General features: G+C 43.8%; 1 protein-coding gene across 2 annotated transcripts in view; it reads right to left on the bottom strand.

Annotated features, from left to right (window-relative positions):
* Positions 1 to 22,431, bottom strand: part of LOC112241076 (microtubule cross-linking factor 1) — a 163,007-nt gene that overhangs the window by 14,676 nt on the left and 125,900 nt on the right. For both annotated transcript variants that reach the window (XM_042307838.1, XM_042307836.1), the window contains exons 11-17: positions 14,491 to 14,658; positions 12,864 to 13,148; positions 10,884 to 11,240; positions 8,077 to 8,156; positions 6,720 to 6,967; positions 4,462 to 4,964; positions 968 to 1,894 (exon numbers count right to left, since the gene is read on the bottom strand). In XM_042307838.1, the coding sequence (XP_042163772.1) occupies positions 968 to 1,894; positions 4,462 to 4,964; positions 6,720 to 6,967; positions 8,077 to 8,156; positions 10,884 to 11,240; positions 12,864 to 13,148; positions 14,491 to 14,658 (2,568 nt within the window). The remainder of the gene's footprint in view (positions 1 to 967; positions 1,895 to 4,461; positions 4,965 to 6,719; positions 6,968 to 8,076; positions 8,157 to 10,883; positions 11,241 to 12,863; positions 13,149 to 14,490; positions 14,659 to 22,431) is intronic.

Below are 22,431 nucleotides of genomic sequence, written 5' to 3'. Positions count from 1 at the left end.
CACATTGCTTGGGGCAAGATCACCCTTAGTGAAGTTGACAACAACCGGATGTATCCAGTTTCCAGGGATACAGCTATTTCAACCTCGCTTCATTTTCCTCTAAAAAAAAACTGCTACGTTAGGTTAGAACAGACAGCCAGGGTTTGAAACCCTCAGTACTATCGGGTCAGCCCTACTCCCTATGGTCATGGCAATGCTAACTACAATACTAACAGTGTCCAACTGAATGGGTGGTGGCTGAAGCAGAGTGATAGGAGTCAAAAGGAGTCAAATCAGCCCTTTCCAGTGTAGAGAAGAAACAAAGAAGCACAATAGTATATACTGAACTAGGGGAAAATACAATAGAATACTGTAGAATACAATAGAATACAATAGTACAATAGAATACAGTAAAATACAGTAGAATACAGAAAATACTGTAGAATACAATAGAATGCAGTAAAATACTGTACAATACAATAGAATACAGTAAAATACTGTAGAATACAATAGAATACAGTAAAATACTGTAGAATACAATAGAATAAAGTAAAATACTGTATGTGGGAAAAAAGTAATTCAATAAGAAACAGTCAATGTTTTTTGATCAGACAAGAAAACACCAGCACGGAGTTATATGATTTTTTTAAATTATTATTTCCTAAATAGTTTTTTTTTGGTCAAAATATTGGTTGTCTGGGTCTGTAGCCCAAAGGGTGGGCTAATAAACTAACAACAAATATAAACAACCAATCCAGTTAGTAGAGTGATAGTATTTAGTAAAAAACAGCATTTAGGTCAATTAGAACACATTTTAAAAGTAATTTAAAAAAAAATCCTAGTTAGTGTTTATGTAGGTTTTAATGATCTATTTCTAGGACTCTAGGAAAGAACATGCCCAACAGGGGGCCAACAGGTGACCAACAGGTGACCTAAAAATGAGCCTAATAAACACCAAGCAATAAACGCAGTAGGTGTTATTATTTACCTCCAAACACCCCGACTGGTTCCTTTCTCCCTCCGCCTGTCGCCCCTCTCTCGTGTAGCCTCCCTGTCCCTGGGCTGAGGACCCACCAGTCCCTCCAGACCCCAGTCTCTTCTCCTCCCTGAAGCTCTGTTCCAACAGCTTCTTGTTCAGCAGACGGGCTGCGTTCTCTGCCAGGGTGTATCCAGGCGGAGCAGACAGGTCCTGGCGTATACTGAGCACCTCCGGTGTCCTCTCCCCCCCTGTCCCCCCCGGCCCTCCCTGGGTCTCTACTATCAGCTGCACCGGGCTGGGAGAACGCCCGCGGACATTCCTCAGAAACTCCTGGACAGCTCCAAGGTATCTTGGATCTTTGAGGTCTGAGGGGGGTAGACCGGGTTCACCAGGAGGTGAGGGGTCAAGGGGGGTGGGGCGGGAGCGGCTGGGGGACTTGGTGAATTTGCACTGCGGGGGTTCGTAGGCCACGGGGCTGTGGTCTATGATGTTGAAGAGACAAGACAGGCCGTCGTTGATGGTGGTGTGGACCGGAGAGTCCCTGGTGGTGGTGGAGCGAGCCCAGGCCGACTCAGAGGCACCCTTCTGGGGGGTGGTAGGGGTAGGGGCCCTGGGGCCGGCCGTGGAGCTTGAGGCCCCACCTTGGAGGTCAGCCTTCGATGATGTTGACAGCTTCCTCTGGAGCTTAGGGGAGCCGTACTTAGGAGAACAACATGGACGCTCGAACTTGGACTGGACTACAGGAGAGTACTGTATCTTACGGATGTTTCTGGAGGGGGAGGAGATGGGGGTGGAGCCTCCTTTAGGGGTGAGGCAGCGGTGGGGGGAGCTGGTGAGGGTGCGGAGGATGTCTGTCTGTAACCCCACGCTGATGGTCTGAGTGGTCTGGGTTCCCCGAGTGGTGAAACCATTTGTCTGACACGCCATATCTCGGAGCTGTGGAGTCAATTAAACAGACAAGTGAAAAGTCTAAGTGAGAAGAGGATCCCCAAACCTGAAAAACAGTATACTGTAGAAACCTCACAGAGATGAACAGCTAGACAGTATACTGTAGAAACCTCACAGAGATGAACAGCTAGACAGTATACTGTAGAAACCTCACAGAGATGAACAGCTAGACAGCAGACTAGATGGTTGAACAACAAACTAGATGGATGAACAACAGGCTAGATGGATGAACAACAGGCTAGATGGATGAACAACAGACTAGATGGATGAACAACAGGCTAGATGGATGAACAACAGGCTAGATGGATGAACAACAAACTAGATGGATGAACAGCTAGACAACAGACTAGATGGATGAACAACAGACTAGATGGATGAACAACAGACTAGATGGATGAACAACTAGAAAACCGACTAGATGGATGAACAACCTCACAGAGATGAACAGCTAGACAGCAGACTAGATGGATGAACAACAGACTAGATGGATGAACAGCTAGACAACAGACTAGATGGATGAACAACAGGCTAGATGGATGAACAACAGACTAGATGGATGAACAACAGGCTAGATGGATGAACAACAGGCTAGATGGATGAACAACAAACTAGATGGATGAACAGCTAGACAACAGACTAGATGGATGAACAACAGGCTAGATGGATGAACAACAGGCTAGATGGATGAACAACAGACTAGATGGATGAACAACAGGCTAGATGGATGAACAACAGGCTAGATGGATGAACAACAAACTAGATGGATGAACAGCTAGACAACAGACTAGATGGATGAACAACAGACTAGATGGATGAACAACAGACTAGATGGATGAACAACTAGAAAACCGACTAGATGGATGAACAACAGACTAGATGGATGAACAACAGACTAGATGGATGATCAACAGACTAGATGGATGAACAGCAGACTAGATGGATGAACAACAGACTAGATGGATGAACAACAGACTAGATGGATGATCAACAGACTAGATGGATGAACAACAGACTAGATGGATGAACAACAGACTAGATGGATGAACAACAGGCTAGATGGATGAACAACAGGCTAGATGGATGATCAACAGACTAGATGGATGATCAACAGACTAGATGGATGATCAACAGACTAGATGGATGATCAACAGACTAGATGGATGAACAGCAGACTAGATGGATGAACAACAGACTAGATGGATGAACAGCAGACTAGATGGATGAACAGCAGACTAGATGGATGAACAACAGACTAGATGGATGAACAGCTAGACAACAGACTAGATGGATGAACATCTAGACAACAGACTAGATGGATGAACAACAGACTAGATGGATGAACAACAGACTAGATGGATGAACAACAGACTAGATGGATGAACAACAGACTAGATGGATGATCAACAGACTAGATGGATGATCAACAGACTAGATGGATGATCAACAGACTAGATGGATGATCAACAGACTAGATGGATGAACAGCTAGACAACAGACTAGATGGATGAACAACAGACTAGATGGATGATCAACAGACTAGATGGATGAACAGCTAGACAACAGATTAGATGGATGAACAGCAAGACAACAGACTAGATGGATGAACAACAGACTAGATGGATGAACAACAGACTAGATGGATGAACAACAGACTAGATGGATGAACAACAGACTAGATGGATGAACAACAGACTAGATGGATGATCAACAGACTAGATGGATGATCAACAGACTAGATGGATGATCAACAGACTAGATGGATGAACAGCAGACTAGATGGATGAACAACAGACTAGATGGATGAACAGCTAGACATGACAGATAGATGGATGAACAACAGACTAGATGGATGATCAACAGACTAGATGGATGAACAACAGACTAGATGGATGATCAACAGACTAGATGGATGATCAACAGACTAGACTGGGATGAACAGCAGACTAGATGGATGAACAACAGACTAGATGGATGAACAGCAGACTAGATGGATGAACAGCTAGACAAGACTAGATGGATGAACATCTAGACTAGATGGATGGATGAACAACAGACTAGATGGATGAACAGCTAGATGGATGAACAACAGACTAGATGGATGAACAACAGACTAGATGGATGATCAACAGACTAGATGGATGAACAACAGACTAGATGGATGAACAGCTAGACAACAGATTAGATGGATGAACAACAGACTAGATGGATGAACAACAGACTAGATGGATGAACAACAGACTAGATGGATGAACAACAGACTAGATGGATGAACAGCTAAACAACAGACTAGATGGATGAACAACAGACTAGATGGATGAACAACAGACTAGATGGATGAACAGCTAAACAACAGACTAGATGGATGAACAACAGACTAGATGGATGAACAACAGACTAGATGGATGATCAACAGACTAGATGGATGAACAACAGACTAGATGGATGATCAACAGCTAGACAACAGACTAGATGGATGAACAGCAGACTAGATGGATGATCAACAGACTAGATGGATGAACAGCTAGACAACAACAACAGATACAACGTCAACAGACCTGTCTCTGTTGCTCCAGGTGGTCCGAGGTGCCAGAGCGGTAGTTTCTAACGGAGAAGGCCACCTCCTTCATGTCATCACTGAGGTTCCGTGACAGCTGCAGCTCCAGAGACGAGGCGTACCCCACTGTGGGGATGGGACCCCCAACCCCCCCCCCACCCTCTAATAACTCCTTATGACAGGAAGGAGGCCACCTACCATCACCAAACACCTCGTCTGGACCTCCTACCCCCCCAATCCCGGAGGCACCCTCTACTTCACCAACACCCCCACCCCCTTGCCCCTTAGTTCCTTTGGGGTACAGGTAGTCTTGATCGGAGGGCCCGGGGGATCGGGTGGGGCTGTGGGAGACGTGTACCCCTGCTCCCCCTCCTATGTTACCCCCGTTTCCCCTGAGTGGGGAGCGCTGGCAGTGTGGTGGGCAGGGGGGCTCGTGGCTGGATTGGGTATTGGTGGTCAAAGTGGCGCTGGTGGTTAGGAACCACGAGGCCGGCTGGAATGGTTCTGGAAGTCAGAGAGAGAATGTGGAATGATTAGAACTAGAATTCTAACTAATACAGCTCTGAAACGGATTCTCGGAGAACCAATATCCCTCGCTTAAAACACAGCCCTTTGGAACAATCCTTGGTAATAGGAGATAAATGTATTCCCATGACAGACACCGTAAATGACTTGGTAATAGGAGATAAATGTATTCCCATGACAGACACCGTAAATGACTTGGTAATAGGAGATAAATGTATTCCCATGACAGACACCATAAATGACTTGGTAATAGGAGATAAATGTATTCCCATGACAGACACCGTAAATGACTTGGTAATAGGAGATAAATGTATTCCCATGACAGACACCGTAAATGACTTGGTAATAGGAGATAAATGTATTCCCATGACAGACACCATAAATGACTTGGTAATAGGAGATAAATGTATTCCCATGACAGAATTAATGTAGATCATATCTAAGGACGTGCAATTTAAATGTTTCATATCAAGACATTTTTTGATTTGAAATCTTTTTGACATCAAATTATATTAGAAATAAATATAAACTACTGGAACCAAGACTTACAAAGAACTGATATTGGCACAAGATGGAGGGACAGTTGGATCATAACTAACTAAATTACAGTTAACGAAAATCTATGCTTAATCCAGTATCAACTAATGTATAGAATTCATTATACAAGTGACAAAGTTCACAAATTCTAGTAGCACAATGGCAGAGTCATGTCTTAAGTGTAAAACTAACAATGACTCAATAATCCAGGCCTTCTGGGAATGTTATGATGTCATAAAGTTATGGGCGGAGTTAGAAAGTTGAAACTAACTCAATAATCCAGGCCTTCTGGGAATGTTATGATGTCATAAAGTTATGGGCGGAGTTAGAAAATTGAAACTAACTCAATAATCCATACCTTCTGGGAATGTTATGATGTCATAAAGTTATGGGCGGAGTTAGAAAGTTGAAACTAACTCAATAATCCAGGCCTTCTGGGAATGTTATGATGTCATAACGTTATGGGCGGAGTTAGAAAGTTGAAACTAACTCAATAATCCATACCTTCTGGGAATGTTATGATGTCATAAAGTTATGGGCGGAGTTAGAAAGTTGAAACTAACTCAATAATCCAGGCCTTCTGGGAATGTTATGATGTCATAAAGTTATGGGCGGAGTTAGAAAATTGAAACTAACTCAATAATCCATACCTTCTGGGAATGTTATGATGTCATAAAGTTATGGGCGGAGTTAGAAAGTTGAAACTAACTCAATAATCCATACCTCCTGGGAATGTTAGAAAGTCCAACAGTTGGCTGTCAGAAGTATTACAACGTAAATGTACTTTTTAATCCGTCTGTCTGCAGATTTCTCAACACGACATATGAGGGAGCAGTGAGATACCTGACAGGTTGGATGACACTTTTCTTGTCAATCATCTTGAAAAAGAACTGGAAATCAACCAATCCGCCGTCGTTAAGACAATGGGAAGGTTAAATGCTTTATTATCTAAATGTTGAAAGTGCTTGGGCCACGGAGAGAAACAAAATGCTGCAGTTTGAGGCCATGTGGAGGAGACTGATGTGCTGGAGATGGGGGGGAGCAGGTGGTTCTGGGTAGGGGTGATGCTGTGAATGTTTGTGTGATGTTGTCGTTTGCATGTGTATGTTTTAAATAAATTAAAAAAAAAAATTAAATAAAAAATGTAAATGGTGGTGGTAAAAACAGACAGCATTAAACCATGAGCAACATCAGTACCTGAAGCGGGCCGTTCTGCCCAGGCCTCCATGGCTGTAGGGGTGTGGTGGCCTGGTGTCGGGGATGGGCCAGGGACAGGGAAGTCCCAACCCTTACTGTTGAACTCCTCAATGTACTTCAGGTCATCGGGTGACAGAGGCGGAGTCACATCGTCACGGCCACGGTCACCATGACAACCCCTGTCAGGCAGGAAGGGAGAGCTGTCCATCAGACGCTGGAAGTCCCTCATGGAACATACCGACTTAGCCCTGAGGAGGAGGAGAGAAAAGGTGTCAGTGAAAACACATTATCAGACAATGTAGCAAAGGAGAGAAGAGGAGAGAGTGCAGAGAGGATTCAGTCCATCAGCATCACAGATCCACCGCTGAATCCTGTCACTAGAAGGAAGACGTAGGTAAGGACATGATAGAGGTAAACAGCACAGGCAGGACTGTCTCTCTCTGTCATATCTCTTGTCTAAACTACATGCTAGAGCCTCTCTTCACAAGCAGGACTGTCTCTCTCTGTCATATCTCTTGTCTAAACTACATGTTAGAGCCTCTTCACAAGCAGGACTGTCTCTCTCTGTCATATCTCTTGTCTAAACTACATGCTAGAGCCTCTCTTCACAAGCAGGACTGTCTCTCTCTGTCATATCTCTTGTCTAAACTACATGTTAGAGCCTCTTCACAAGCAGGACTGTCTCTCTCTGTCATATCTCTTGTCTAAACTACATGTTACAGCCTTTCTTCACAGAGCATAAAAACATCTAGTGAAGGTCAGTTAATGCATTTCATTTCATTAGGGATCGCTATAAATTGAGTCAATAATTAATCATCAGGCTGCAATGACTTGGATCATGTACCATTACGATCTTTCACAAATAGCTGCTTCACAGAGGTTCTTCACAGAGGTTCTTCACAGAGCTGCTTCACAGAGATACTTCACAGAGCTGCTTCACAGAGCTGCTTCACAGAGCTGCTTCACAGAGCTGCTTCACAGAGCTGCTTCACAGAGATACTTCAACACAAACCATCAGGGAAAATCCCTTCCTACAGCAGTCATTTCTTTACCCAAAGGATGTATCAGTACAGTAGACTTGCTAAATATACAGTGAGTGGAGGTCAGAGCACACAACAGCCAAAAGCAGAAAACATATCTATTGTAAATGTTAAAATGGCAGCCTGTCTAGATACGATAAGTGGAAACAATACCAGTAATAACATCATTTGGATGAATCCAGGTAAGTCACACCAACAGTAACAACAAGGACAGGTTGTCACAGTAACAACAAGGACAGGTTGTCACAGTAACAACAAGGACAGGTTGTCACAGTAACAACAAGGACAGGTTGTCACAGTAACAATAAGGTTGTTACCTGAGCAGGCTGCCAAAACCCATCTCCTCCTCCTCCTGGTACTTCGAGGGGCCCTCTCTGTCTGGGATCTCATTCAGAGCCTGAAATCTCATACACACACACACACACACACACACAGACACACACAGACACACACACACACACACACACACACACACACACACACACACACACACACACACACACACACACACACACACACACACACACAACACACACTCACACACACAAACACACACACACACACACATAGAGAAGTGTTAGTGCAGGGCTGGTACAAAACCCTGCACTGGACCCTAGACCCTATTCCCTATATAGTGCACTACTATAGACCCTATTCCCTATATAGTGCACTACTATAGACCCTATTCCTTATATAGTACACTACTATAGACCCTATTCCCTATATAGTGCACTACTATAGACCCTATTCCCTATATAGTGTACTACTTTAGACCAGAGCCCTATTCCCTATATAGTGTACTACTTTAGACAAGAGCCCTATTCCCTATATAGTGTACTACTTTAGACCAGAGCCCTATTCCCTATATAGTGTACTACTATAGACCAGAGCCCTATAGACCAGGGCCCTATTCCCTATATAGTCCACTACTATAGACCAGAGCCCTATTCCCTATATAGTCCACTACTATAGACCAGAGCCCTATTCCCTATATAGTGCACTACTATAGACCAGAGCCCTATTCCCTATATAGTGCACTACTATAGACCAGAGCTCTATTCCCTATATAGTGCACTACTATAGACCAGAGCCCTATTCCCTATATAGTGCACTACTATAGACCAGAGCCCTATTCCTATTGCACTACTATAGACCAGAGCCCTATTCCCTATAGTGCACTACTATAGACCAGAGCCCTATTCCCTATATAGTCCACTACTATAGACCAGAGCCCTATTCCCTACTACTATAGACCAGAGCCCTATTCCCTATATAGTGCACTACTATAGACCAGAGCTCTATTCCTATATAGTGCACTACTATAGACCAGAGCCCTATTCCCTATATAGTGCACTACTTTAGATCAGGACCCTATTCCCTATATAGTGCACTACTTTAGATCAGGACCCTATTCCCTATATAGTACACTACTATAGACCAGAGCCCTATTCCCTATATAGTGCACTACTATAGACCAGAGCTCTATTCCCTATATAGTGCACTACTATAGACCAGAGCCCTATTCCCTATATAGTGCACTACTATAGACCAGAGCCCTATTCCCTATATAGTGCACTACTATAGACCAGAGCCCTATTCCCTATATAGTCCACTACTATAGACCAGAGCCCTATTCCCTATATAGTGCACTACTATAGACCAGAGCCCTATTCCCTATATAGTGCACTACTATAGACCAGAGCTCTATTCCCTATATAGTGCACTACTATAGACACTACTATAGACTACTAGACCAGAGCCCTATTCCCTATATAGTGCACTACTTTAGATCAGGACCCTATTCCCTATATAGTACACTACTATAGACCAGAGCCCTATTCCCTATATAGTGCACTACTATAGACCAGAGCTCTATTCCCTATATAGTGCACTACTATAGACCAGAGCCCTATTCCCTATATAGTGCACTACTATAGACCAGAGCCCTATTCCTATATAGTGCACTACTATAGACCAGAGCCCTATTCCCTATATAGTGCACTACTATAGACCAGAGCTCTATTCCCTATATAGTGCACTACTATAGACCAGAGCCCTATTCCCTATATAGTGCACTACTATAGACCAGAGCCCTATTCCCTATATAGTGCACTACTATAGACCAGAGCCCTATTCCCTATATAGTACACTACTACTATAGACCCGATAAAGCTCTGCCTTATCTCAGTTCACTGGTCACGATGGCAACACCCATCCGTAGCACGCGCTCCAGCAGGTGTATCTCACTGATCATCCCTAAAGCCAACACCTCATTTGGCCGCCTTTCGTTCCAGTTCTCTGCTGCCTGTGACTGGAACGAACTGCAAAAATCGCTGAAGTTGGAGACTTTTATCTCCCTCACCAACTTTAAACATCTGCTATCTGAGCAGCTAACCGATCGCTGCAGCTGTACATAGTCTATCGGTAAATAGCCCACATAATCTACCTACCTCATACCCATACGGTTTATATTTATTTACTTTTCTGCTCTTTTGCACACCAGTATCTCTACATGTACATGACCATCTGATCATTTATCACTCCAGTGTTAATCTGCTAAATTGTAATTATTCGCCTACCTCCTCATGCCTTTTGCACACAATGTATATAGACTCTCTTTTTTTCTACTGTGTTATTGACTGTATGTTTGTTTACTCCATGTGTAACTCTGTGTTGTTGTCTGTGTCGTACTGCTTTGCTTTATCTTGGCCAGGTAGCAGTTGCAAATGAGAACTTGTTCTCAACTGGCCTACCTGGTTAAATAAAGGTGAAATAAAAAGTAAATAAAAAAATTCCCTGTATAGTACACTACTATAGACACTATTCCCTATATAGTGCACTACTATAGACCCTATTCCCTATATAGTGCACTACTATAGACCATATTCCCTATATAGTGCACTACTATATACCCTATTCCCTAAATAGTGCACTACTATAGACCCTATTCCCTATATAGTGCACTACTATAGACCATATTCCCTATATAGTACACTACTATAGACCCTATTCCCTATATAGTGCACTAATATAGACCCTATTCCCTATGTAGTACACTACTATAGACCCTATTCCCTATATAGTGCACTATACGACATAGAGAATTAGTTCTAACATGTCTCACCTGGTTCAAACAGGGGAACCTCTTGTCAGAGTCCAGTCTGCAGGGAGGTGGGCCCTTCAGGCCACCCAGGGGGTCCAGTGTCAGAGCGTCCAGGAAAAGGTTATCCGTTGGGCCTCTGAACCTCACTACAGCCTCCTGCTCTTCATGGGCCTCCGAGTCGGAGTGGGAGCGGGTGGGGAGGGAAACAGGGCCTGGGATGGCAGAGCGAGGAAAGCGTGGTGACCTTGGGGAGCGAGGGGCCTTGCATGGGCTCTCCTGGGGGGAAAAGACACCCCTGTGTCCTCCTGCTCTCTCCCCTTCTTTGATGTCGGATGGTGAGCCCTCACTGCCCCTCCGTACGTTAAGCTCTCTCTGTAGCTGTGGGTGGAGGATAGAGAGGAGAGGAGAGGGAGAGAAAGGGAAGAGAGGAAAGGAAGGAGGGAGGAGAGGAGAGGGAGGGGAAGAGAAAGAGGAGGACAGGGAGGGGGAGAGAAAGAGGAGGACAGGGAGAGGGAGAGAAAAACAAAAGGTTCAGTGATCATATTATAATGCCATAAGCATCAACATAACACTGAGACATTGTTCCTGGTTTCATCATTATTAACTGTGTATCTTATGCATTTCAAAACTTCAGACATATAATGGAATATTCACTTCTTCTATTCCTTTCTCCTCTCTCCCCTCCTCTCCCTCCTTTCTCCCTTCACCTCCTCTCCCTCCTTTCTCCCTTCACCTCCTCTCACCCCCTCCTCTTCCTCCCTCCCCCTCCTCCTCTCCCTACCTCCCCTCCTCTCACTCCTCTCCCCCTCCCCCTACCTCCCCTCCTCTCTCCCTCACCTCCTCTCTCCCTCCCTCCCCTCCTCCCTCTCCCATCCCTCCCTTCACCTCCTCTCCCTCCTCCCCTTCACCTCCTCTCACCCCCTCCTCTTCTCCCATCCCCTCCTCCTCTCCCTCCTCTCCTCTCCTTTTCTCCCTTCACCTCCTCTCACCCCCTCCTCTTCCTCCCTCCCCCTCCTCCTCTCCCTACCTCCCCTCCTCTCTCTCCCTCCTTTCTCCCTCCTTTCTCCCTTCACCTCCTCTCACCCCCTCCTCTTCACCCCCCCCTCCTCTTCCTCCCTCCCCCACCTCCTTTCTCCCTACCTCCCCTCCTCTCCTCCCTCCCCCACCTCCTCCCCCTCCCTACCTCCCCTCCTCTCTCCCTTCACCTCCTCTCTCCCTCCCTCCCCCCCTCCTCCTCTCTCCCATCCCCTCCTCTCTCCCTTCCATCCCCTCTCCCTCCTCTCTCCCCCCCTCCTCTCCCTACCTCCCCTATTCTCACTCCTCTCCTCTCTCCCTCCTTTCTCCCTTCACCTCCTCTCACCCCCCCTCCTCTTCCTCCCTCCCCCCCTCCTCTTCCTCCCTCCCCCTCCTCCTCTCCCTACCTCCCCTCCTCTCACTCCTCTCCCCCTCCCTACCTCCCCTCCTCTCTCCCTTCACCTCCTCTCTCCCTCCCTCCCCCTCCTCCTCTCTCCCTTCCATCCCCTCCTCTCCCTCCTCTCTCCCCCTCCTCTCCCTACCTCCCCTATTCTCACTCCTCTCCTCTCCCCCTCCCTTTCTCCCTTCACCTCCTCTCTCCCCCTCCTCCTCTCTCCCTACCTCCCATCCCCTCCTCTCCCTCCTCTCTCCCTCCCCTCCTCCTCTCTCCCTTCACCTCCTATCTCCCCTCCTCACCCTCTCCATCTCGTGGTTTCTCATGTTGCTGTCCCACTTGTCTCTCCTGGTCGAAGCATTCCAGTAGGCCTCTCCTCTCCCTCCCCCTCCTCTCCTCCCTCCCTCCCCTCCTCTCTCCCTTCACCTCCTATCTCCCCCTCCTCACCCTCTCCATCTCGTGGTTTCTCATGTTGCTGTCCCACTTGTCTCTCCTGGTCGAAGCATTCCAGTAGGCCTCTCCTCTCCCTCCCCCTCCTCTCCTCCCTCCCTCCCCTCCTCTCTCCCTTCACCTCCTCTCTCTCCCCTCCTCACCCTCTCCATCTCGTGGTGCATGTTTCTCATGTTGCTGTCCCACTCTTGTCTCTCCTGGTCGAAGCGTTCCAGTAGGCCTCTCCTCTCCCTCCCCCACCTCTTCTCTCCCTGCTGCAGCTTCCAGTGGAGGTCCAGGGAGGTGCTGTGGCTCTCTGCCAGGAGGCAACGGTGCTCCTCTCGTTCCTGTTTAAAGGCCCAGTCTGGGTCTCCTCCTCCTCCTCCCTGCGTCTCCCCTCTGGCCTCTCCTCTCACCTCTCCTTTCTCTTCTAGTCTCTCCTCTTCCAGCTGGTTGAACACATAAACAGACAGGCAATAGATTAATACAGTTGAAGAACAATCCATAACAATGTGGTGACGTATGAGGATGGGTCCTTCTACTGACTGTGTGAGCTGACCAGGAGAAACTCAGTCTGTCAGGTGACCTGACTACAACCAGTCTGTCAGGTGACCTGACTACAACCAGTCTGTCAGGTGACCTGACTACAATCAGTCTGTCAGATGACCTGACTACAACCAGTCTGTCAGGTGACCTGACTACAACCAGTCTGTCAGGTGACCTGACTACAATCAGAATGTCAGATGACCTGACTACAACCAGTCTGTCAGGTGACCTGACTACAATCAGTCTGTCAGGTGACCTGACTACAATGTGGTGAAGTATGAGGATGGGTCCTTCTACTGACCGTGTGAGCTGACCAGGAGAAACTCAGTCTGTCAGGGGACCTGACTGCATCCCAGTGATGCTGTCTCTATAATAATCTCTTTAAGGCAGACATCTGCATCCCAGTGATGCTGTCTCTTTAAGGCAGACATCTACATCCCAGTGATGCTGTCTCTTTAAGGCAGACATCTACATCCCAGTGATGCTGTCTCTTTAAGGCAGACATCTACATCCCAGTGATGCTGTCTCTTTAAGGCAGACATCTGCATCCCAGTGATGCTGTCTCTTTAATCTCTTTAGTGATGCTGTCTCTTTAGACATCTTTAAGGTAGACATCTACATCCCAGTGATGCTGTCTCTATAATCTCTTTAAGGCAGACATCTACATCCCAGTGATGCTGTCTCTAAGGCAGACATCTGCATCCCAGTGATGCTGTCTCTTTAATCTCTTTCAGGCAGACATCTGCATCCCAGTGATGATGTCTCTTTAAGGCAGACATCTACATCCCAGTGATGCTGTCTCTTTAAGGCAGACATCTACATCCCAGTGATGCTGTCTCTTTAAGGCAGACATCTACATCCCAGTGATGCTGTCTCTTTAAGGCAGACATCTACATCCCAGTGATGCTGTCTCTTTAAGGCAGACATCTGCATCCCAGTGATGCTGTCTCTTTAATCTCTTTAAGGCAGACATCTACATCCCAGTGATGCTGTCTCTAAGGCAGACATCTGCATCCCAGTGATGCTGTCTCTATAATCTCTTTAAGGCAGACATCTACATCCCAGTGATGCTGTCTCTTTAATCTCTTTCAGGCAGACATCTGCATCCCAGGGATGCTGTCTCTAATCTCTTTAAGGCAGACATCTTGAGTAAGTTACTTGAGCAATGTGACACTTTATCTCGGCCCATTTGACCTTCCAGGATGCCTTGTTGTTGCTCTGTGTGTGTGTGTGGATTAGAGTTACCTGAGCAACCTGACACTTCATCTCTGCCCATTTGACCTCCCAGGAAGCCTTGTCATTGGCATAGTTCTGCTGCAGCTGGCACCTCCTGTTCTCCTCCTCCCTCAACTCTGACCTGAACTCCTCTAACAGGGAGCGCACCGCATGGAGCACCCTACGGTTCTCCCCCACCTGGAGAGGAGGAGCGGGGGAGGAGGAGGTGAGGAAGGGGTCGAGGAAAGGGGTGAGGAGGAGGAGGAGGGGAGGTGAGTGAGAGGTAGCGAGGTGAGGAGGAGGAGGAGGGGAGGTGAGGGAGAGGTAGCGAGGTGAGGAGGTGAAAGAGAGAGAATGAAACTGGATTTATTCAAGATATCAGTGTCCTTTCTATTTACCTAATAATGTCAGCTGTTTCAAACACAAGTTGTGCTTTTCATTTCCAAGTTCATCTACACAAACTATAACTCTACACCACATACTAAACTCAGCAAAAAATGAAACGTCCCTTTTTCAGGACCCTGTCTTTCAAAGATAATTTGTAAAAATCCAAATAACTTCACAGATCTTAATTGTAAACGGTTTAAACACTGTTTCCCATGCTTGTTCAATGAACCACAAACAATTAATGAACATGCACCTGTGGAACGGTCGATAAGACACTAACAACTTACAGGCGGTAGGCAATTAAGGTCACAGTTATGAAAACTTAGGACACTAAAGAGGCCTTTCTACTGACTCTGAAAAATAACAAAAAAAAGATGCCCAGGGTCCCTGCTCATCTGCGTGAACTTGCCTTAGGCATGCAGCAAGGTGGCATGAGGACTGCAGATGTGGCCAGGGCAATAAATTGCCATGCCTAAGACTTCGCTACAGGACGGACAGCTGATTGTCCTCGCAGTGGCAGACCACGTGTAACAACACCTGCACAGGATCGGTACATCCGAACATCACACTGCGGGACAGGTACAGGATGGCAACAACAACTGCCTGAGTTACACCATGAACGCACAATCCCTCCATCAGTGCTCAGACTGTCCGTAATAGGCTGAGAGAGGCTGGACTGAGAGCTTCTAGGCCTGTTGTAAGGCAGGTCCTCACCATAGATCACAGGCAACAATGTCGCCTTTGGGCACAAACCCACCGTCGCTGGACCAGACAGGACTGGCAAAAAGTGCTCTTCGCTGACGAGTCGCGATTTTGTCTCACCAGGGGTGATGGTTGGATTCGCGTTTATCGTTGAAGGAATGAGCGTTACACCGAGGCCTGTACTCTGGAGCGGGATCGATTTGGAGGTGGAGGGTCCATCATGGTCTGGTGCGGTGTGTCACAGCATCATCGGACTGAGCTTGTTGTCATTGCAGGCAATCTCAACGCTGTGCATTACAGGGAAGACATCCTTCTCCCTCATGTGGTACCCTCATGACCCTGGTACCCTTCCTGAAGACAGGAATGTCAGTGTTCTTCCACGGCCAGCGAAGAGCCTGGATCTCAATCCCATTGAGCACGTCTGGGACCTATTGGATCGGAGGGTGAGGGCTAGGGCCATTCCCCCCAGAAATGTCGGGGAACTTGCAGGTGCCTTGGTGGAAGAGTGGGGTAACATCTCACAGCAAGAACTGGCAAATCTGATGCAGTCTATGAGGAGGACATGCACTGCAGTACTTAATGCAGCTGGTGGCCACACCAGATACTGACTGTTACTTTTGATTTTGACCCCCCCTTTGTTCAGGGACACATTACTCCATTTCTGTTAGTCACATGTCTGTGGAACTTGTTCAGTTTATGTCTCAGTTGTTGAATCTTATGTTCATACAAATATTTACACATGTTTAAGTTTGCTGAAAAATAAAACGCAGTTGACAGTGAGTGGACATTTATTTTTTTCGCTGCTGAGTTTGTTGGTTATCTCTGCTGTGGTTTGTTTATTTATTTGTTTAATCGGGATCCCCATTAGCAGCAGCTACTCTTCCTGGGGGAAGACACACACAATACAGCATGACAAACAACAAAACACAGATACACAAGGATCACATTAACAACCATATTCAAACAGGATCACGCACATTAACAACCATATTCAAACAGGATCACGCACATTAACAACCATATTCAAACAGGATCACGCACATTAACAACCATATTCAAACAGGATCACGCACATTAACAACCATATTCAAACAGGATCACGCACATTAACAACCATATTCAAACAGGATCACGCACATTAACAACCATATTCAAACAGGATCATGCATATTAACAACCATATTCAAACAGGATCACGCACATTAACAACCATATTCAATCAATACCACAACACAACAAAATAATGTGTGTGTCCCTCACTGTCCCGCCGTTCCATGAGATGATGTTGTTTTTTAAAAGGTCATTTTTCTGTTTGCTTGAGCAAATTGGAGATGAAAGGGAGACCCATGCGATCATGCCTCTGTATAATACCGTGAGTTGTCGTGAATTCATTTTGGACCTTTGGGGAACATGTGAAGAGACCTCTGGTGGCATGTCTTGTTATGTTGTATGGATGTATGAACTATATTGATTAAGCAGATCGGGAATTTTAAATCACAGTAATATTTCTCATAAAAACTAGAAGAGAAGCAATTGATCTCTCGTCAACTCTCAACCAGGAAAGACTGGTATGTCGTTGATATCAGTTCTGTGTGTGTAGTTAAAGGGCGAGGTGTGCTGCTCTGCTCTGACCCAGCTGCAGCGTTGTTACGTCTTTCATTACTGCACCTGACCATATTACCAGACAGTAATCAAGATGGGTCAAGGCCAGAGCCTGAACAACTAGTACAGATGATCTTTGTGTCAAAAAACGCATATTTTAAAAACAGACATACCTCTCCTCTTCACAACAACTTTGTCAATATGACTTGATTCATGATAATTGACCATCCAGTGTTACTCCTCGGAATTCAACTCCTTCTCCAGTTGAGGTTTAGATCTTAGAGAGTTAGTTTTGAACCAAATACAATGCTTTTAGTTGTATTGAAGACCAGCTTATTATGAATCAAATCAGATGTTATTGGTCACATGTACATATTTAACAGATGTTATTGGTCCATATTTATCAGATGTTATTGGTCCATATTTATCAGATGTTATTGGTCCATATTTATCAGATGTTATTGGTCCATATTTATCAGATGTTATTGGTCCAGACACATATTTAACAGATGTTATTGGTCCATGTTTAACAGATGTTATTGGTCCAGACACATATTTATCAGATGTTATTGGTCCATATTTAACAGATGTTATTGGTCCATACACATATTTAACAGATGTTATTGGTCCATACACATATTTATCAGATGTTATTGGTCCATATTTAACAGATGTTATTGGTCCATATTTAACAGATGTTATTGGTCCATATTTAACAGATGTTATTGGTCCATATTTAACAGATGTTATTGGTCCATATTTATCAGATGTTATTGGTCCAGACACATATTTAACAGATGTTATTGGTCCATATTTAACAGATGTTATTGGTCCATATTTAACAGATGTTATTGGTCCATATTTATCAGATGTTATTGGTCCAGACACATATTTAACAGATGTTATTGGTCCATATTTAACAGATGTTATTGGTCCATATTTAACAGTCCATATTTAACAGATGTTATTGGTCCATATTTAACAGATGTTATTGGTCCATATTTTGGTCCATATTTAACAGATGTTATTGGTCCATATTTATCAGATGTTATTGGTCCATACACATATTTAACAGATGTTATTGGTCCATATTTATCAGATGTTATTGGTCCATATTTAATAGATGTTATTGGTCCATATTTATCAGATGTTATTGGTCCATGTTTAGCAGATGTTATTGGTCCATGTTTATTGGTCCATATTTATCAGATGTTATTGGTCCATACACATATTTATCAGATGTTATTGGTCCATATTTAACAGATGTTATTGGTCCATATTTATCAGATGTTATTGGTCCATATTTATCAGATGTTATTGGTCCATATTTAACAGATGTTATTGGTCCATATTTATCAGATGTTATTGGTCCATATTTAACAGATGTTATTGGTCCATATTTATCAGATGTTATTGGTCCAGACACATATTTAACAGATGTTATTGGTCCAGACACATATTTAACAGATGTTATTGGTCCAGACACATATTTATCAGATGTTATTGGTCCATATTTAACAGATGTTATTGGTCCATATTTATCAGATGTTATTGGTCCATATTTATCAGATGTTATTGGTCCATGTTTAGCAGATGTTATTGGTCCATGTTTAGCAGATGTTATTGGTCCATACACATATTTATCAGATGTTATTGGTCCATATTTAACAGATGTTATTGGTCCATATTTATCAGATGTTATTGGTCCATATTTATCAGATGTTATTGGTCCATATTTAACAGATTGTTATTTAGCAGGTCCATATTTAACAGATGTTATTGGTCCATATTTAACAGATGTTATTGGTCCATACACATATTTATCAGATGTTATTGGTCCATATTTAACAGATGTTATTGGTCCATATTTAACAGATGTTATTGGTCCATATTTAACAGATTTATTGGTCCAGATGTTATTGGTCCATATTTAACAGATGTTATTGGTCCATACACATATTTATCAGATGTTATTGGTCCATATTTAACAGATGTTATTGGTCCATATTTATCAGATGTTATTGGTCCATATTTAACAGATGTTATTGGTCCATATTTATCAGATGTTATTGGTCCATATTTATCAGATGTTATTGGTCCATATTTATCAGATGTTATTGGTCCAGACACATATTTAACAGATGTTATTGGTCCATGTTTAACAGATGTTATTGGTCCAGACACATATTTATCAGATGTTATTGGTCCATATTTAACAGATGTTATTGGTCCATACACATATTTAACAGATGTTATTGGTCCATACACCATATTTATCAGATGTTATTGGTCCATATTTAACAGATGTTATTGGTCCATATTTAACAGATGTTATTGGTCCATATTTAACAGATGTTATTGGTCCATATTTAACAGATGTTATTGGTCCATATTTATCAGATGTTATTGGTCCAGACACATATTTAATTTATCAGATGTTATTGGTCCATATTTAACAGATGTTATTGGTCCATATTTAACAGATGTTATTGGTCCATATTTAACACCATATTTAACAGATGTTATTGGTCCAGACACATATTTAACAGATGTTATTGGTCCATATTTAACAGATGTTATTGGTCCATATTTAACAGATGTTATTGGTCCATATTTAACAGATGTTATTGGTCCATATTTAACAGATGTTATTGGTCCATATTTATCAGATGTTATTGGTCCATATTTAACAGATGTTATTGGTCCATATTTATCAGATGTTATTGGTCCATATTTAACAGATGTTATTGGTCCATATTTATCAGATGTTATTGGTCCATGTTTAGCAGATGTTATTGGTCCATGTTTAGCAGATGTTATTGGTCCATACACATATTTATCAGATGTTATTGGTCCATATTTAACAGATGTTATTGGTCCATATTTATCAGATGTTATTGGTCCATATTTATCAGATGTTATTGGTCCATGTTTAGCAGATGTTATTGGTCCATGTTTAGCAGATGTTATTGGTCCATACACATATTTATCAGATGTTATTGGTCCATATTTAACAGATGTTATTGGTCCATATTTATCAGATGTTATTGGTCCATATTTATCAGATGTTATTGGTCCATATTTAACAGATGTTATTGGTCCATATTTAACAGATGTTATTGGTCCATATTTAACAGATGTTATTGGTCCATACACATATTTATCAGATGTTATTGGTCCATATTTAACAGATGTTATTGCGGGTTGTAGTTGTCATGTTCTGACCTTAGTTCTTTTGCTATGTCTTTGTTTTAGTATGGTCAGGGCGTGAGTTTGGGTGGGCAGTCTATGTTCTTTTTTCTATAATTTGGTATTTCTGTGTTCTGCCTGGTATGGTTCTCAATCAGAGGCAGCTGTCAATCTTTGTCCCTGATTGAGAACCATACTTAGGTATCCTGGTTTCACCTTTAAGTTGTGGGTGATTATTTTCTGTAGTGTATGTTCACCATACAGAACTGTTGCGTTTATCGTTTTTGTTGGAGTATTTATTTTTTATTTATTTTTATTTTACCTTTATTTAACCAGGTAGGCAAGTTGAGAACAAGTTCTCATTTACAATTGCGACCTGGCCAAGATAAAGCAAAGCAGTTCGACAGATACAACGACACAGAGTTACACATGGAGTAAAACAAACATACAGTCAATAATACAGTATAAACAAGTCTATATACAATGTGAGCAAATGAGGTGAGAAGGGAGGTAAAGGCAAAAAAAGGCCATGGTGGCAAAGTAAATACAATATAGCAAGTAAAACACTGGAATGGTAGTTTTGCAATGGAAGAATGTGCAAAGTAGAAATAAAAATAATGGGGTGCAAAGGAGCAAAATAAATAAATAAATTAAAATGAAATACAGTTGGGAAAGAGGTAGTTGTTTGGGCTAAATTATCGGTGGGCTATGTACAGGTGCAGTAATCTGTGAGCTGCTCTGACAGTTGGTGCTTAAAGCTAGTGAGGGAGATAAGTGTTTCCAGTTTCAGAGATTTTTGCAGTTCGTTCCAGTCATTGGCAGCAGAGAACTGGAAGGAGAGGCGGCCAAAGAAAGAATTGGTTTTGGGGGTGACTAGAGAGATATACCTGCTGGAGCGTGTGCTACAGGTGGGAGATGCTATGGTGACCAGCGAGCTGAGATAAGGGGGACTTTACCTAGCAGGGTCTTGTAGATGACATGGAGCCAGTGGGTTTGGCGACGAGTATGAAGCGAGGGCCAGCCAACGAGAGCGTACAGGTCGCAATGGTGGGTAGTATATGGGGCTTTGGTGATAAAACGGATTGCACTGTGATAGACTGCATCCAATTTGTTGAGTAGGGTATTGGAGGCTATTTTGTAAATGACATCGCCAAAGTCGAGGACTGGTAGGATGGTCAGTTTTACAAGGGTATGTTTGGCAGCATGAGTGAAGGATGCTTTGTTGCGAAATAGGAAGCCAATTCTAGATTTAACTTTGGATTGGAGATGTTTGATATGGGTCTGGAAGGAGAGTTTACAGTCTAACCAGACACCTAAGTATTTGTAGTTGTCCACGTATTCTAAGTCAGAGACGTCCAGAGTAGTGATGTTGGACAGGCTGGTAGGTGCAGGTAGCGATCGGTTGAAGAGCATGCATTTAGTTTTACTTGTATTTAAGAGCAATTGGAGGCCACGGAAGGAGAGTTGTATGGCATTGAAGCTTGCCTGGAGGGTTGTTAACACAGTGTCCAAAGAAGGGCCGGAAGTATACAGAATGGTGTCGTCTGCGTAGAGGTGGATCAGGGACTCACCAGCAGCAAGAGCAACCTCATTGATGTATACAGAGAAGAGAGTCGGTCCAAGAATTGAACCCTGTGGCACCCCCATAGAGACTGCCAGAGGTCCGGACAGCAGACCCTCCGATTTGACACACTGAACTCTATCAGAGAAGTAGTTGGTGAACCAGGCGAGGCAATTATTTGAGAAACCAAGGCTGTCGAGTCTGCCGATGAGGATGTGGTGATTGACAGAGTCGAAAGCCTTGGCCAGATCAATGAATACGGCTGCACAGTAATGTTTCTTATCGATGGCGGTTAAGATATCGTTTAGGACCTTGAGCGTGGCTGAGGTGCACCCATGACCAGCTCTGAAACCAGATTGCATAGCAGAGAAGGTATGGTGAGATTCGAAATGGTCGGTAATCTGTTTGTTGACTTGGCTTTCGAAGACCTTAGAAAGGCACGGTAGGATAGATATAGGTCTGTAGCAGTTTGGGTCAAGAGTGTCCCCCTTTGAAGAGGGGGATGACCGCAGCTGCTTTCCAATCTTTGG

The sequence above is a fragment of the Oncorhynchus tshawytscha genome, linkage group LG28, assembly GCF_018296145.1.
Source record: "Oncorhynchus tshawytscha isolate Ot180627B linkage group LG28, Otsh_v2.0, whole genome shotgun sequence".
Taxonomy (NCBI): domain Eukaryota; kingdom Metazoa; phylum Chordata; class Actinopteri; order Salmoniformes; family Salmonidae; genus Oncorhynchus; species Oncorhynchus tshawytscha.
Note: the sequence above shows the minus strand (reverse complement) of the source record. Positions and strands in the feature narration are given on the sequence as shown.